The sequence below is a fragment of the Rhinopithecus bieti genome, unplaced genomic scaffold (genome assembly GCF_001698545.2).
Source record: "Rhinopithecus bieti isolate Rb0 unplaced genomic scaffold, ASM169854v2 scaffold_7398, whole genome shotgun sequence".
In the NCBI taxonomy this organism is placed as follows: Eukaryota; Metazoa; Chordata; class Mammalia; order Primates; family Cercopithecidae; genus Rhinopithecus; species Rhinopithecus bieti.
In genome coordinates this window covers 306406-322219 of record NW_016805783.1, presented here as the reverse complement: position 1 = coordinate 322219, position 15814 = coordinate 306406, and the positions used below count along the sequence as shown (strand labels likewise).

General features: G+C 34.8%; 1 protein-coding gene across 7 annotated transcripts in view; it reads right to left on the bottom strand.

Annotated features, from left to right (window-relative positions):
* The window catches only part of INTS6 (integrator complex subunit 6), a 111035-nt gene that overhangs the window by 40767 nt on the left and 54454 nt on the right, over positions 1-15814 (bottom strand). For all 7 annotated transcript variants that reach the window (XR_001885928.1, XR_001885929.1, XR_001885930.1 and 4 more), the window contains 3 exons: positions 11033-11216; positions 5220-5345; positions 3295-3449 (listed from right to left, as the gene is read on the bottom strand). Coding sequence is in view for 4 of the 7 variants with exons in the window: in XM_017873733.1 (XP_017729222.1) it covers positions 3295-3449; positions 5220-5345; positions 11033-11216 (465 nt within the window). In the remaining 3 variants the exon portion in view is untranslated. The remainder of the gene's footprint in view (positions 1-3294; positions 3450-5219; positions 5346-11032; positions 11217-15814) is intronic.

Here is a 15814-nt window from a genome sequence, read left to right as displayed (position 1 = left end):
AAAAAAAAAAAAAAAAAAAAAAAAAAAAAGAGTAGTGACTTCCAACGTAATCATAGCTCTTGATCGGTTTTTGAATATACTATATCATATATTTCTAATTATTTAAATTATAAATGTAGATGTCCATAACAAAATATATGCCAAAATGGTATTAAAATAGGAGAAAACAACCATAAATAAAACTTCTAATGCTTCCTTCCCTATTCCAGCAATTATTTTGGTAAACTCTATAGGATATACACCCTGTTCTAGAGGTATAAAAAAGAAATACTTTTTTAAAAAAGGCACGTTACCCCCATCTACCTCTTAATAGTCCTCTTTCTAAAAATCCCACCAATTGTGAGATTTTGTGAACAAAATGAGCTATGAGGAAGTAATTTTAAATTTCATAGCTATTGGCCTCAGTTACTGCTTACACCCTGGTGGTTCACAAATCTACTGTGTTGGGGTCAGATGGCTCTCATTTCTCTGCTGTATCTATCTACTGGACATAACCTGAATCTTTCACAGGTCCCTCAGACACAATATGTACAATTTGTTATCTCTCCCCCAAGCTACAAAACCTGTTCTAAAAACCTAGTCGTTATTCTTGATATCTTCCCCTCATCCTCCATATTTAACTGTCACAAAGACCTGGATAAACCGATAACACAAATTCTAAGGCACTTACCAGAACACATAATCATGGTAGGTAGTTAGTCCTAGTTGCTGCCTTCTGTTAATACTAAACTCTCATCTCTCTAGAAATGTATCTTCTATTTCTTACCACTTTAATTTGGGCCTTCATCATTTCTCAGATTAGACTAGTACAACTGCTTTTTGCTTTGTTTAGTCTCTAATCAGCCCCCCTCTGATCAATCCTATGGCAGTGAAATATAAATAGGATCATATAATTTCCCTATCTAAAATTATTCAGTAAAAGTAACAGCCAAACACCTAAAAATAGTGTCTAGACTCTCAATATCACATACAAAGATCTTCAATGATCTGGTCCCTGCCTTCCCACACCACGCCATACAGACTCCATGCTTCTGCCATGCCAAGTACTTATTTTCTCCCTTGTGTATTGCAAACAAAGTTTAGAAGAATGAGTTGGCATGTAACAACCTCTAAAAGACTTCTTCCCTCATACCCCTTCCCACTCTGTACTCCAAAAACACATCAGGCTGTCAGGCCCACCTCCTCTGGCTCTGCCCCACCCCTCCATGACAGTTGGCACACAGTACTCTATGATGTGTACATGTCTGATCTGCCCATAGACGCGTAATGTTCAAGAGGGAAAGCACTATGTTTTACTCATCTTGTGCTCCTGTGCCTAGCATGCACCTGATACACAGTTTATTCAATCAGTCCACGAAACACACTTACTCTGTGAATAAAAGTACTGAGATCCAAGACGGAAAGTGGAAGGAAAGATCCTCTAGAACTTGGCAAAGAAAATTTTGCATATATGATTTTGTTTAATTCCCAAAACAACCCAATGAAATGGAGCTATAAGCCACTTAACAGATGGGAAATTGAAGCTTACAAAAGATAACCAAAGGCACTAGTTAGTAACTAGTAGTGCCGTGATTCAAATTCACATCTTGTAAATTACACTTAACTTCAGTAGTAATATTTCTTCAATATTATAATTTATAAAAATTTCACTTCCCCTAATATCCTTCAGTTACTAAAGTTTGCCAGTTCTTTCCAATATTATTTATTATTCTCTCTTCCATCATCATAATTCAACCACTTAAAATCTCTTACGTGAACCATATCAATAGCCCTCTAGGTAACCTACCTGCCTTTCAGCTCATCTCCCCTTCTAATTTTCTGCATATAACCACTACCAAATCAATTTTCTAAAGATGTCTGTTAAAACATCTTCAACTGTTCTTTGAATTCCACTGTTAAAAAGCTAATATTCCTTAACCTTGCATTTAAAGTCATAAGCAATCTGGTTAGTTTAATAGTACTCTCAATATCCTATATACATGTTATGATCCACCCATACTGAGCTACTTGTTACTCTCTAAACATACCTTGTTCTTTTTCACTTCCATATTTTTTTCTCATACTATTTCCTTCTCCAATTAGAGTCCTACCCACCCTCTATGGCTTGTAAGAATTTGTGATAGACTGCTAGAGCAGCATTAATAGATAAGGGTTGTGATACTGGTTTTGGATTTCTTTCCATTAAGACTCAGGTACTGTATGTTCTCCTGTACGTGTTAAATAAATACAACAGAATAAATAACCAACATGACAATATTTCATACAAATAAGGTATCTATTCTGTAAGAGTTGAAAGACCTCCAGAAGAGAAAGTAAAATGACCAAAGAAATTGAAAGTTTCTCCATAAAGCCAGACTAAAAAACTATGATGGTTCTATCAGAAAAAAGAGAAGGTATGAAGATACTTCAATGAAATTTAGAAAACCTTAACTTCATGCACTACTTTATTAAATCCCTAATGAATAAAAGAAATATCACTTTATAAATTCAAAATAAAAATTATCCTGAAGAGCTGATACAAGTTTGAAGTACAAAAGGTTTCAAAAAGGTTTTGTTGTATGAAACATTATTAAAGACTGCTTAATGATCTCTGAAATACAATTCTTATTTTCTAAGGGTAAAATCAAGGAGAACCACTGCCATGCTCTCCCATAAAATATCCCTTAATGCCCTCAGATACTTGGAAAAAAAAAATATGGAAAGAAAAGAGTACACTAACACAACTAAATAGATATTAATCTGTATAAATGTACCCTGTTATTTTAAGAATTATATAATGAATACTGATAATTCACCATGATCACTGAGCAAACTTCATTGTTCCTAAAAATAATTCAGGTAAACAAAATCAGAAAATCTGTTCTAGCTTAAACCTCCAATCTGCAACACTGTATATAACTAAAACCATACACATCAATATGAATTTAAGACTAAGTCCTAAAAAATTGCAGGCAAACTATTAAAATTATTTTCTAAACCTTCATTTAAATCCTAAATTGTGTCCCAGAGACAAATCCTCATTTAGAGTTCAAAGAGGAAATTTTGTACCCAGAAGCCAAGAATAAAAAACGTGAGCATAGTATTAGATTCTAAAGGAAGGAGATGCCTTTCTTTTTTCTATTACTTCATAATAAACAATACAGTACACTAAAGCAAGTAACAGGGTATCACAGCACTTTGAACATCTGTCTAATCCCCATAAATTAATCACAGCTTTCACAACAGAATTTAAAACTAATAGGAAAGGCAGCTGAATGGTTACTATTACATAGTTACAGTCTCTCTGGTACTTACTAGTGTTGGCGAATTTTGATCTGGCCAAAAAGACTCTGGAACAGGCCAATGACCTATAGGAACCCCAGTTTTAGGATTTGGTCTGACATATATGAGTTTGTGACAGCTATGCCAAGGCTGAGATCCAAAAGGCCTTGATATATCTGGCTGTCCATCTATAGCAAAGAAATTAAGACAAAGAAAGCATGTATCATAAGTGGGGGATAAACATAAAAAGTTAAATTATATCCATTATTACTTAAATTAATAAAAAATTCCTAATATTTGTTCTTTTCTAGGTTTTCCTATTTTTCTTAAATGGCAAAACACTATGACTGCTTAATATTTAGACTAGATTGTAATTCATTAGACAATAAGTACAAATTCCAACTATGAGTTCGCCAGTTCAAAGGAGGTCCGCAGCATCCTTTGCCTTCCCAACTGGAACACATAAAACATGCTTTACAGTGAATATCTGTCTGATGAATGACATGTTTTCTTCATCAGATGATAAGAGCAAGCACCAAATTTGCCACCTTTATCATCATATTCCAAATGTCAAAAACAGTGCCAGGCGCACAATAAATACTAGAATAAATAAGTATTACAAATTAAGTATTTCTTAGAAATCATTTTAACTGAAGCCTAAAAAAAACTTAATAAGCAAATCTAGACCAAAGCACCTACCTTTAATCTAAAATAACTTCAGCAAAATACCAACTATCTTCAACAATTCAGTGAACATTTACTAGTACCAAACTCTAAACAAAGCATTAAAATAATTTAAAAATAAATACATTGTAACAATTCAATTAAATTTTTTTTAAGTTTGGTTTTGTTAAAGACATGACACAACTTACTGTTATCACCCATTCCTTCCCTATGGTACTCTCTCAGTGCCCCCATTCTTTCATTTATCTCTATGATCTTTCTCTTTTCCCAGGTACCTACTTTAATGGACCACCTCTGCCGATTATCATTAAATGACTCTCTAAATCTTTGTGCATGTGTGTGTGTGTGTGTGTTTTGAGATGGAGTTTCGCTCTTATTGCCCAGGCTGGAGTGCAATGGTGCCATCTTCGCTCACCGCAACCTCGACCTCCCGGCCTCCACCTCCCGAGTTCAAGCAATTCTTCTGCCTCAGCCTCCCGAATAGCTGGGATTACAGGCATGCGCCACCACGCCTCGCCTGGCTAATTTTGTATTTTTAGTAGACACGAGGTGTCTCCATGTTGGTCAGGCCGGTCTCAAACTCCAAACCTCAGGTGATCCACCCGCCTCGGCCTCACAAAGTGCTGGGATTAGAGGTGTGAGCCACCACGCCCAGCCATGACTCCCTAAATCTTGAAATAGGTAACATACAATGCAGAGGGTCTCAGCTATAAACCATCCATTGGTTGTACTATAACTCCTTATATCCACTGGCTATTGGAAATAGTTCATGATACAGAAGCTAAGAAAAAGCCATGTGGACTCAGCTAGAGTTACAAGAATCAAGCTTAATAAAGCCTGGTTCCTCATTTTTGACCCACATACACCATTTAGTTTCAATCAGTTTGATCCTTGGTCCAAAAGTAGCTAAGGAGTTAAACATCTAGGATTGAACACTTTGGGAATTAAACAGCATAGGAGAAGCATATATATGTTGACAGGCAATTGTATACTACTACAAAGAAACTATAAATTTGCTTATCTATAAATACTTTAAAAGGCTTTTGACTCATCGAAATGTCAGGCAATAAACAATCATTAATACAAAAAGGTGATGCTACTAGACCACCATTAGTTTACCTTGACTTTCCTATTTAAGCTTCCCTCTTTACCAACAGCCTGTCTTAATAATTTGGTCTTGCCAATCTTAAGGTCAAATCATAGTAAGTTTCCAATTCTAGTTGAATAAACAATAAAGCAAGTTTTGAATGTCTAAAAGAAAAGTACAGTAATACCTTCTACGGGGGAAGGATCTGGTCCTGCTTTTTCAAAGTTTATTACCACCCCACTTTGTACTTTCTGCACCAAGGACTCCAGACACTGATTAAGCATTCTTGGAGAACACACAGAATACGAACGGCCTGAGATTTAAAAGAAAAAAAAGAAGAAGAAGAAGAAGAAGAATATAGTAAACTAGTTAGTTGCAAGAATTCCTATCTTTAGCAAGGAAAAAACAACTGTGGGGTTTCTGACAGTACTAATTAACAAAAGTTCAATGGTAGAAGTTGACTAATTTCATTATCTTATGAAAGTGCACAAAAAATCCTTATTTCCAATCAACCAACAATCCCATTTTGTGAGAGTATGTATTTTCTTCTAATTATAGGTATTTGGAACATAGAATTCTTGGTCTGAACAACACACAATGAAAACAAGTCACATATTTTATGTTTTTAAAAACATATACAAAAAACACATTATCTCCAATTGTTATGCAATATAATTTATCTTTAACACATCTACACACACACATCTAGTAACTGTCTCCCCAAAATCTTATTCCTGCTTAACAAAAGTATTATCACTAAGATTTACTGTGCACATAGTAGATATGTAATAACTACTTAATTAGTTCATTGGCAGTTTTTAAGTATTTTAAATATTTGCGTTTTAATATACAGATGGTAGCGTGTGCTTTTCTGAATTTCACTTAGCTTACACACTTGGGAATTACCTGTCTTACGTGAATTCCCCTTTTGCACATTTTAACCTATATTACTTTTGGTTCAGAAGCATTAAATACTAGTGATTTTTTTAAAAGATATGAGTGAAAAGATTTTTTAAAGAGGAATTTTCAACAAAAATATCTAGACCTTAGCTATACAATAATTTATATACTAGACACATGTAGCTATTGAGAACTTGAAATACAGCTAGTCTGAATTGAAATGTATAGTAAGTGTAAAATATACACCTGATTTTGTTGACTTAGTATAAAAAAAATCTCAGTAATTTTAAAATATCAATCGCATACTGAAGTAATATTATGGATATATTGATTTAAGTAAAATATATTATTACAATTAATTTCATGTATTTTAATTTTAAAATGGCTAGTATGAAATTTTAATAACATATGAAACTTGAATCAGATTTCTGTTATACAGTTCTGATTCAGACCAACACTAAAAACCTAAAAACCTTGACAGCTAAAACTCAATCTTTGGCCAAATATTTTGCACTATTATTTGTAATAAGCTCAATATGAAGCCCTACTCTTTTACACATTCAACCAATTATTTCAGAACACAAGCTACATCATTACATTTGACACATCAAATTACTCATGTCAACTTATATTTAAGGTGATTTGTTAAAGGCTACTCAGAAAAGAGAACATTATAGACAATGGTGATTCAAATCGTCAAAGTCAGCTTTACTTAGAAAAAATAAGTATCATATGACAACTTAACTGTATAAAATAATGATTGTAACCTTAACAAATATCTACCAATTACTGATATCTATGTGCCTGGCACTGTTCCAATCATTTTATGATATTAATTTCTTTAATCCTAGCAACAATTGTATGGGTTATTTTCCCCATTTTACAAATAAGAAAACTAAAGCACAGAAAGGTTAACTAACTTTTCCAAGTTAGCACAGTGATACAGCTACAATTCAAATCCTTACAGGGTATCAGAAACTATTCTGGATATCCTTTGTCCCCTGGAAATCCTCTGTTAATTTGAAATTGTACTTAAAATAGAGCATTTATATGAAGTCATAGTTATTTGAAAGAATTGGTAAATTTAAATCTTTTTTCTAAGTCAATTTAAGTACATACAAAAAGCAATCCATAAAAAGGTTAACCATCTTTACATGCAAAATATTAGAAGTTTACATAAAGGCTGAGTATCTTATTTCATGAAATTTAAACATATTCCTAAGATGTCATTAAAAAGCAAAAGTATATAAACTATGACAATTATCTCTGCTCTCCTAAGTTGTGTCATCAGTTATTAAGAAAACATAAGCAAATCAATCTTAACATGAAATAAAATTACTAATCAGTACATTTTACAAAATTGGAGAAAAGAATAAAATGAGTCATTTGGCAAATTAAAATCTATTAATTACTTTAAAAGTTAAAGAGAAATAGCAAATTTTGCTTTCTTTACAAAGTGAGCCTATATCCTACGTAATGTTCCTCATGCTACTTATTGTCTATGTCAAAACTTACTCTTTGGAATATACGACACTTTGTGCTAACGCATAAAGTTTCTGGGATCGCTACTTGTATTTGTGAAAAAAGTTATATTAGCACACACCTTCAAGTCAAGAAGCTGTCTCACTTTGGGTTATGTGGAGTCCACAAAAAAGTCAAACTAAATATAGTGAGTCTAAAGGTAGTATTAGCATCTTTGTCAAATAGAGAAGAAGCAAATGAATATTTCTAAGTTGGTCAATAGTCCTTACAGAGGCTAAGAAAATTAAATGTATTTAATCTAGAAATATCTATAAATAATTTTTATAAAATACTTAAAAAATTCTTGATATATTCAACAAGTCTATTACACATTTTAAAATTTATTATCGTCCTTGCACCTCCCCCAAACCTGCTTCTCCCTAGTGTACCATCTCAGTCCTTGGCACAGCCATCCATCTCTAGTGGTTCAGACCAACTGAATCATCTGGGAACCATCCTTGATTGCTTCTTCCCTGATTGTCCTCATCTTTGGTTCTCTTTTACGTTAGGCCACCTCTCACCACCTCCAAAGCTAGAACATAGTACTACTACTAGTCTTCCTGCTTTCATTCTTGCCACTCTATATTCTCATCTAACAGGTGAAGTGATATTTCAGAAATAGGAATCAGATGTCACTGCCTATAAAAAGCCTTCAAAAGGCTTCCCATCATACTTGGAAAACAAAAAAACATTTATTGTAGCCTAAAGAGCCATTCAATATTTGGCCCCTGCCTACCTCTCTAAACCTAGCTACTATTCTATTCCTCCCTATGTAAGCTCCAGCCATGCCAGCCTTCCTGTCGCTTCCAAAAATACAGAGAGCATGCCCCTTTCCTTGCCATTTCCCTCGCCTAGACATATGTGTAATTAACTCCATTATTCAGGTCTCTGCTCAAATGTTACCTCCTCAGAAAAAACCTTAGAATATTCCTTCTCTGCCTCAAGTTAGTCTCTATTCCCTTACTCTGTTCTGTCTTCAAAGTAGGTAGCACCCTACTATGTACTACAATACTAGTAGGTAGTACTACTACAAAATATCATTTATTTATTTTACATGATTATTATCTGTCACTCAGTACAAAGATGTAAGCTTTCTATTGTTCCTGCTGTACTCCGAATACCTAGTAACAGTTATTTGGCATAGAGTTACCTTTACCTGGTATCAAAAGAAAAATGCTTACAATGACTATAATTATGTAATTAAAAAAATACATAGAAAGAAATATATTATTATTTTGGCAATACAGGTGAATTTTTTCCCATATTTCCTTAGTGAACGTGAATTACTCTATAATGGGAAAAATAAATGTACACAAATATACACATGAACAACCACTTAAAAAAAATTTTTTTTTTTTTTTTTTGAGACAGAGTCTGGCTCTGTCAGCCAGGCTGGAGTGCAGTGGTACGATCTCGACTCACTGCAACTTCCACCTCCCAGGCTCGAGCAATTCTCCTGCCTCAGCCACCCAAAAAGCTGGGATTACAGGCATGAGCCACCATGCCCAGCTAATTTTTGTATTTTACTAGAGATGGGGTTTCACCATGTTGGCCAGGCTGGTCTCAAACTCCTGACCTCAGCTAATCCGCCTGCGTTGGCCTCCCAAAGTGTTGGGATTACAGGCGTGAGCCACCGCACCCAGCCAACCTCAAGTTTTAAAAATGCACAGGAATTGTTAGCAGTGACTACATATTTAGATAGTGCAATACCAGTGGGTATTATCTTTTTTGTTCTTGCTACTTTCTGGTGTTCCCCAAAACATTCTTTAGTGAACATCCTTTAAAAAAGAAAGAAAACACATTATTCAGAGATATGAAAAGGTGAGTGACATTTGAGCGGCTTACCTTATTGCTAGTAAGAGCATGAAAAGGGGCAAATAAACTATCACATCAGGAAGGATTTAGAATGTATATTTAGAGAAGACTTCCTAATTTCTTGTCTAAGATTTCTGCATCATTGAAAGACATCACCAAGGATGACTTTGGAACTTCTCCTCTAGAGATGTTCCTTTGAAAGAATAAGCAAAGTAGCTTTAATATATTACTGCCTAAAGGCAAGGATATAACTGCTACATGATGTCTCATGGTTCTTTTCAGACTCTTTGATTATACCACTCACTTCACTTCACACTGAATATTCCTGATCCTAGTGACAAAGTTATAGTACATTTAAGTCCCAAAAGTTCATCGTAATTCTAAGTTCAAATTAAGTAATTCACAGTAAGGAATTTCCAATGTGAGAATGTTATAGCCTCCAAGCCTTTCAGAATCTGTTAAGTAAAATCCCCAGTTAAAAAAAAAATTTTTTTTAATCAGAATTTTTAACAAGGGTGCCAGTTCAAAGCTGGAAACTGAAATTTCATGAATATAAATGTGCACCCTGCCACAGAAAAAAATACAACTGTCACCAAAAAATATTATCTATGTAAAGAGAACTGTTAGTTAATTTTCAAATTTAGATGACAGGTTGTCCCTTAAAAAAAATTACATATATGCCCTTTTTGCCCTTTGTTAATTAAATTGTGAAGGCATTACAAAAGTTCACAAAAGCATTTCTATAAAATGAAAGCATTTAATGACATGAATAACAGTTTTCTAACTTATCTATTTCACACACCTGTGTAAGGTTAATCCCTTTTTGTCTGTGAATTTTGCAGATTTCCAAAACCCATAGAATTTTAGAAAAAATGCACCTAAAATATTAATTAGAACTTATATTTTCTCTTATGTAGCTGGCTATGATGAATCTCATTAGCGCACCAACTGTGTCTGCAGACTATGTCACAGGCCCTTATTGTAAGCAAAACAGTGGAATGCTAGACTTGCACGTTTTAATATCAAATACAGAATTTGATATTAAAATTACTTTAATAAAATTTTCAGGTGAGAACTGAAATGCTCCATGAAAGCAAAAATGCCATGTCTGTCTTACTGACTACTGAAAGCCAAAAGCACGGAACAACACTTAGTACACAGTAGGCACGCAATACATACCTATATGAAATTAATCCACCTGTCAGCCAATTCTACATTAAATGAGTTCTGAGTTGATTACACACGTATTTCACAATTTCCCTTGCTGTTCACTTAGCATAGTACCTATCTAATCTGATGTATAAGTGAAACAGAAGCTGGATAAGACCTCACTATCTGTTTCCTTTAATCTATCAATCTCTTTGCCTCTGGGAAAAATTGCACTTAACCAAGCATATCCCATCAAATATACAGAGATGATTCTCAAAACATTTTTTGCAAAAAATAATGCTATGGTACTTCTAAATCATTGGCAATCTTTCTAGATAAGAAAATTAGTTTAACAGCTTCAAATACTAGCATTTTCTATACAAGTAGAAAAAATATTACCATTCCTTGTCATATCCAATAGTAACCACATTCTATTAAAATGAAGATCATAGACCATTATCAATAAATGTACTGTTAAAACCGTATATGCCTATTAATTCCTAATATTAACTTGTTAAATAAAAACAAACATGGATGTTTGTTTTTGTACACTTTTAAAACATTCAGATAAAATCTGCTTTAAGTTACCGAATTACTGCCAGCAAAAAAACTTACCACCTGTCACTTCACACATTGGTGTGATTGCAGAGTCATCTAAAGGCACACCTGTCAACTGTTCTGATTCTACTGACATGGTGCCAGGCAACCGCAGCACTAATGCAAAGAGTCTCTGATCCCAACGAAAAGGTTCCTTGGTCAATTCACTTCCAGGCAAAGGAGAATTAAGAGGTAAATGAAGCTGAAAGTAGGGGGAAAAAACAGTAATAAGAATTCCACAGGCTATTTTTTCAAAAAGCCTACTTTAACTACACTTATGTTAAAACTCCATCAACTCTCCTATCATTTGAAAAACAAGCTCAAATATAAAAGCTTATTCAGACATAGCTAAAACAGCACATGATACTGTTAATTTTCTATAGAATGAAAAATATCTGTATTGTTGGAATGAATTTCAGATTTAGAGTCAGTTAATTACTGGGTGCTGAATTGCCTCCAAATAAATCATTCCAATTATTCATTAAAACAACCCTGTGATAGATATATTATTATTCTTTTCTTTTTTCTTTTTTTTCTTTCTTTTTTTTTTTTTAGGTGGAGTCTCACTCTATTTCCCAGGCTGGAGTGCAGAGGCACGATCTTGGCTCACTGCAATCTCTGCCTCCCGGGTTCAAGCGCTTCTCCTGCCTCAGCCTCCCGAGTAGCTGGGATTGCAGGTACGCACCACCTCGCCCAGCTAGTTTTTGTATTTGTAGTAGAGACAGAGTTTTGCCATGTTGGCCAGGCTGGTCTCAAACTCCTGATCTCAGGTGACCTACACCTCGGCCTCTCAAAGTGCTGGGATTGGCCGGGCGCGGTGGCTCAAGCCTGTAATCCCAGCACTTTGGGAGGCCGAGACGGGCGGATCAACTGAGGTCAGGAGATCGAGACCATCCTGGCTAACACGGTGTAAACCCCGTCTCTACTAAAAATACAAAAAAATAGGCCGCGGACGATTTTGGGGTGGCGGGGCGCCGCTAGTCCCAGCTACCTCCGGGAGGCTGAGGCAGGAGAATGGGCATACAAGACCCGGGAGGCGGGAGCTTGCAGTGAGCTGAGATCCGGCCAACTGCACTCCAGCCCGAGGCCGACAGAGCAAGGGACTCCGTCTCAAAAAAAAAAAAAAAACAAAAAAAGAGTGCTGGGATTACAGGCGTGAGCCACCATGTCCAGTCTTATTATTTTCTAAATATTTAAAAAAAATAGACCTCAAAAACATGATTTGGCCTCCTGTGTCCAGAGTTAGTACTTTTTTATTACACCACAGCAATCTCAAACATCTTCACAGCTCTTAACATTTTAAAATATGCTTCACTTTATACAAGATAAACAATCTTAAAGCATTTGTAGAAGAGTAAATTTTGTCACTCTAATTACATTTTAAATGTAGTGATTCTTACCACATCTGAGTAAATGTAGAGAGGTTTGGGGGGTTTTGTATGTTGCATGTTTTATTAATAATAGATGTTTCTTCCCTTAGACTTGCTAAGTTAGAATCTTTTCTGAGATTCTTAAGCATCTTATAAAGTTTTAAATGACTATAACGGGCCCTTCTATACCAACAGAGTAACAGTGTACAAACAGAATCCACATATTCATCTCAGCATCACTCAATGAGGATGACCAGACACTATGTTTCTCATGATAATGATGCAATACCACAACATCAACTATAAAGGATTCTTACTCAAAAAGAGGAAGAAAGAAAAGATTCAACCCGAATGGAATCAAGCCTTCAGTTCTACCAGTTTGCAGGGAATAGTGGGGATATAGGATCAAGTTAAACACCAGCACAAGGGAGCAATCAGTCAAATCCAGAATGTGCAACATTATACAGGACAAATGACCTGGTTTCTCCAATAAATTAGTGGCATAAAAAAGCAAGGGAAGGGAATCTGAGGAGTTAAAACTGTTATAAAAGAGGCAAAAGCAAAGATTTTTGGGACAATCAGGAAATTTCAAAATTACATTACTGGAATTGCTAACAATCTTTTAAGTGTGATAATGGTACTTAAGTATATGGTGCTTAGGAAAACAAAAATCCTTACCACTTACAGATTTTAAAAAATAAAGTCAAAACTCAGTTTAGGACTTTTTTCTACAAATACTGGAGTATATTTTCATACAGAAAATGCTTTAAAATGATCACTTCTAAATTGTCATTTTTTATACTAATTTCTTCACAAGCAAGACCTAATTATATTGTGTACAGCCTTTCTAAATCTCACATAGAGAAGACTTCCAAACTTGATGGGGGTTGAAGTCATTCTACACTAAAATAGACTCAAGTTTCTTCATTGACTTACATCAAACCATTAAAAAAAGAAATCCAATTCTATTCTAGGAAGAGTTTTCCTAGTGAAGCTATGTTTTACTGGCACCTCTCTTCAAAAGATTCATGCCATGAGAATATGCTGCAAGACTCCTTCATCAAGATCAGCCAAGATTTTGTGACTCTGGACAAAAGTCATGAGCGCTTTCTCTGGCACGTAAGGCAGAAGGCAGAAGCAACAGAGAAGGAATGCTGAAGAAATCTGGGCCAGGATATTCTCGAAGAAGGTTTCCTAGCCTCACAGACTCTGTGACAGTTGTAAACAGCTCAGGAACTCCAGGCCCTTACTGCTATTACCACATCCTGACAGAAGATAAATAAGCACTATTTACATCATCTCCTATTACCCCAGACCAACCAACCACCTTTAAAGTATTTGGGAAACACAGCTACCAAGTGCTTGGTCATTTTCTCTCTAATATCACAGAAATGTCAAAGCACCAGTGGTACTAGGTGAAGTTTCAACTGTTAATGCAGTTGCTTTGCAGAATAATGGATACATGGAACTGTCTTGAGAATCTGGGGGAAAACAGGGACTGCGTGGACCACACACACACACATACACACTAACCATGTAATGATGAGCATCTGCAACACAGACAATATAAAATGAAATAAATTGCCTTTGGCTGTACAATGCTGAATCTAGACTGAATTTCAAATATACTTTAAAAAACCAGCAAGCGTCACAAGCATATTCTAAGCATTTTACACATAGCTGTATCAATTTTATAAACTTTAGGCAAATTTTATTTTCTATTGCTTCTCATTTCTCCCTCCCCCAATCACCACCAACCTCTCAAAAAGAAAAAAGCGGGAAAATCCACTGTAGTTTAAATGAATTAATAAAATAAAGAGTAATGGCAGGCAAACAGAAATAGGAAAAAGATTAAAATCTGAAGGAAAACTCTCAGGAGGATTGACTTACTCCAGGTTTAAAGTTTACAGGTGAAATTCCAGTAATGTCTTAAAAATCAAAGGGGGTGGGGAGGTCCTTCCTGAATATATGGACTTTAAGAATCAAGGAAAATTGCACATAAATGAAGAAAAATATAAAGTTAGTCACTAGAAAATATGCAATAAAATATACAATTCCCAAAAGCAAAAAATGGGCAATAGATAAGGATACCTAAAAGTAAATCCATATGACCTATAAACATGTAGAAAGATGATCAAATACACTAGTTAACAGATAACACGAATTAAAATATTGATGAGATACCATTTCACACCCAATAAGATTAGCAAAAATTTTTTAAGTTTGACAGTACCAAGTGATGACAAGAATATAAAGCAATAGGAACTCTCCAACACTTCTGGTGAGCCTATAATTATATTACTGTTTGGAGAACAATTTGATAGTATCTGATAAAGCTAAACATGAGCATACCCTAAAACCCAACAATGCCACCTCCTAGAAGAACAATCTTACATATTTGTATAAGATGTTTAAAAAAAAAAAAAAAAAAGCAATTGACTACAGCATTATTTGAAACAGAGGAAAACTAGAAACAATTTAGAAATCCAATAAGGGAATCAATAAATAAGCTGCAGTCTGTTCACACACATTTGAAATGAATACACTAGAACTCCTAACATCCAACATGGATAGATCTCAAAACAATGTTTTTTGGGTAATGTAGCATACATACATATAAGAACATTTATCCAGAAAGCACAGCTTAACAAATTTTCACAAGTTGAATGCCTTTGTGTAACTAAAATTTTTATCAAGAAAGGTAACTTTACTAACTTATGCTTCTCTCCAACTGAGTTGTTTTGCCTGATTATGAAAATGGAGTATTGTCTCTTTGGTTTATGGCTTCTTTCATCATTGTAAAGGTAAGAATCACCTATACTGCTACACAGAATGGTAGATCGTTCATTCCTATTGCCAAATTGTTTATCTGTGTACCATAATTTATTTATTTTTATTTTTCAGAGACAAGTTCTTGTTCTATCACCCAGGCTGGAATGCAGTCACATGGTCATAGTTCACAGCACCCTCGAACTCCTAGACTCAAGAGATCTTCCTGCCTCAGCCTCCCAAGTAGGTAGGACTACAGCACGTGCCACCACACTCAGCTCAATTTTTAATATTTTGTAGAGAAGGCTGGTCTCAAACTCCATAACTATCCTTTTAAATTGTTTGGGTATATTATGAATAGTGTAACTATGAAATTATAGTACATGTCTTTGTGGAAAATATATGTATGCATTTCTGTTGAGTATATACCTAGTTGTGGAATTGCTGGATATGAATATGTTTACTTTCATCAGATACTGCCAGTTTTCCAAAGTGGTTATACCAATTTATACTCCTACTAGCAATGTATGACAGAACCAGTTGCTCTGTGTCTCCTTCATCAATACTTAGTTTAAGCTGTCTTTTCCATGTTAGTCATTTTGGGGTATGTGTGTGTGTGTGAGTGTAGTGGGGTTTTAATTTTCCTGATGTTTATGGAAGT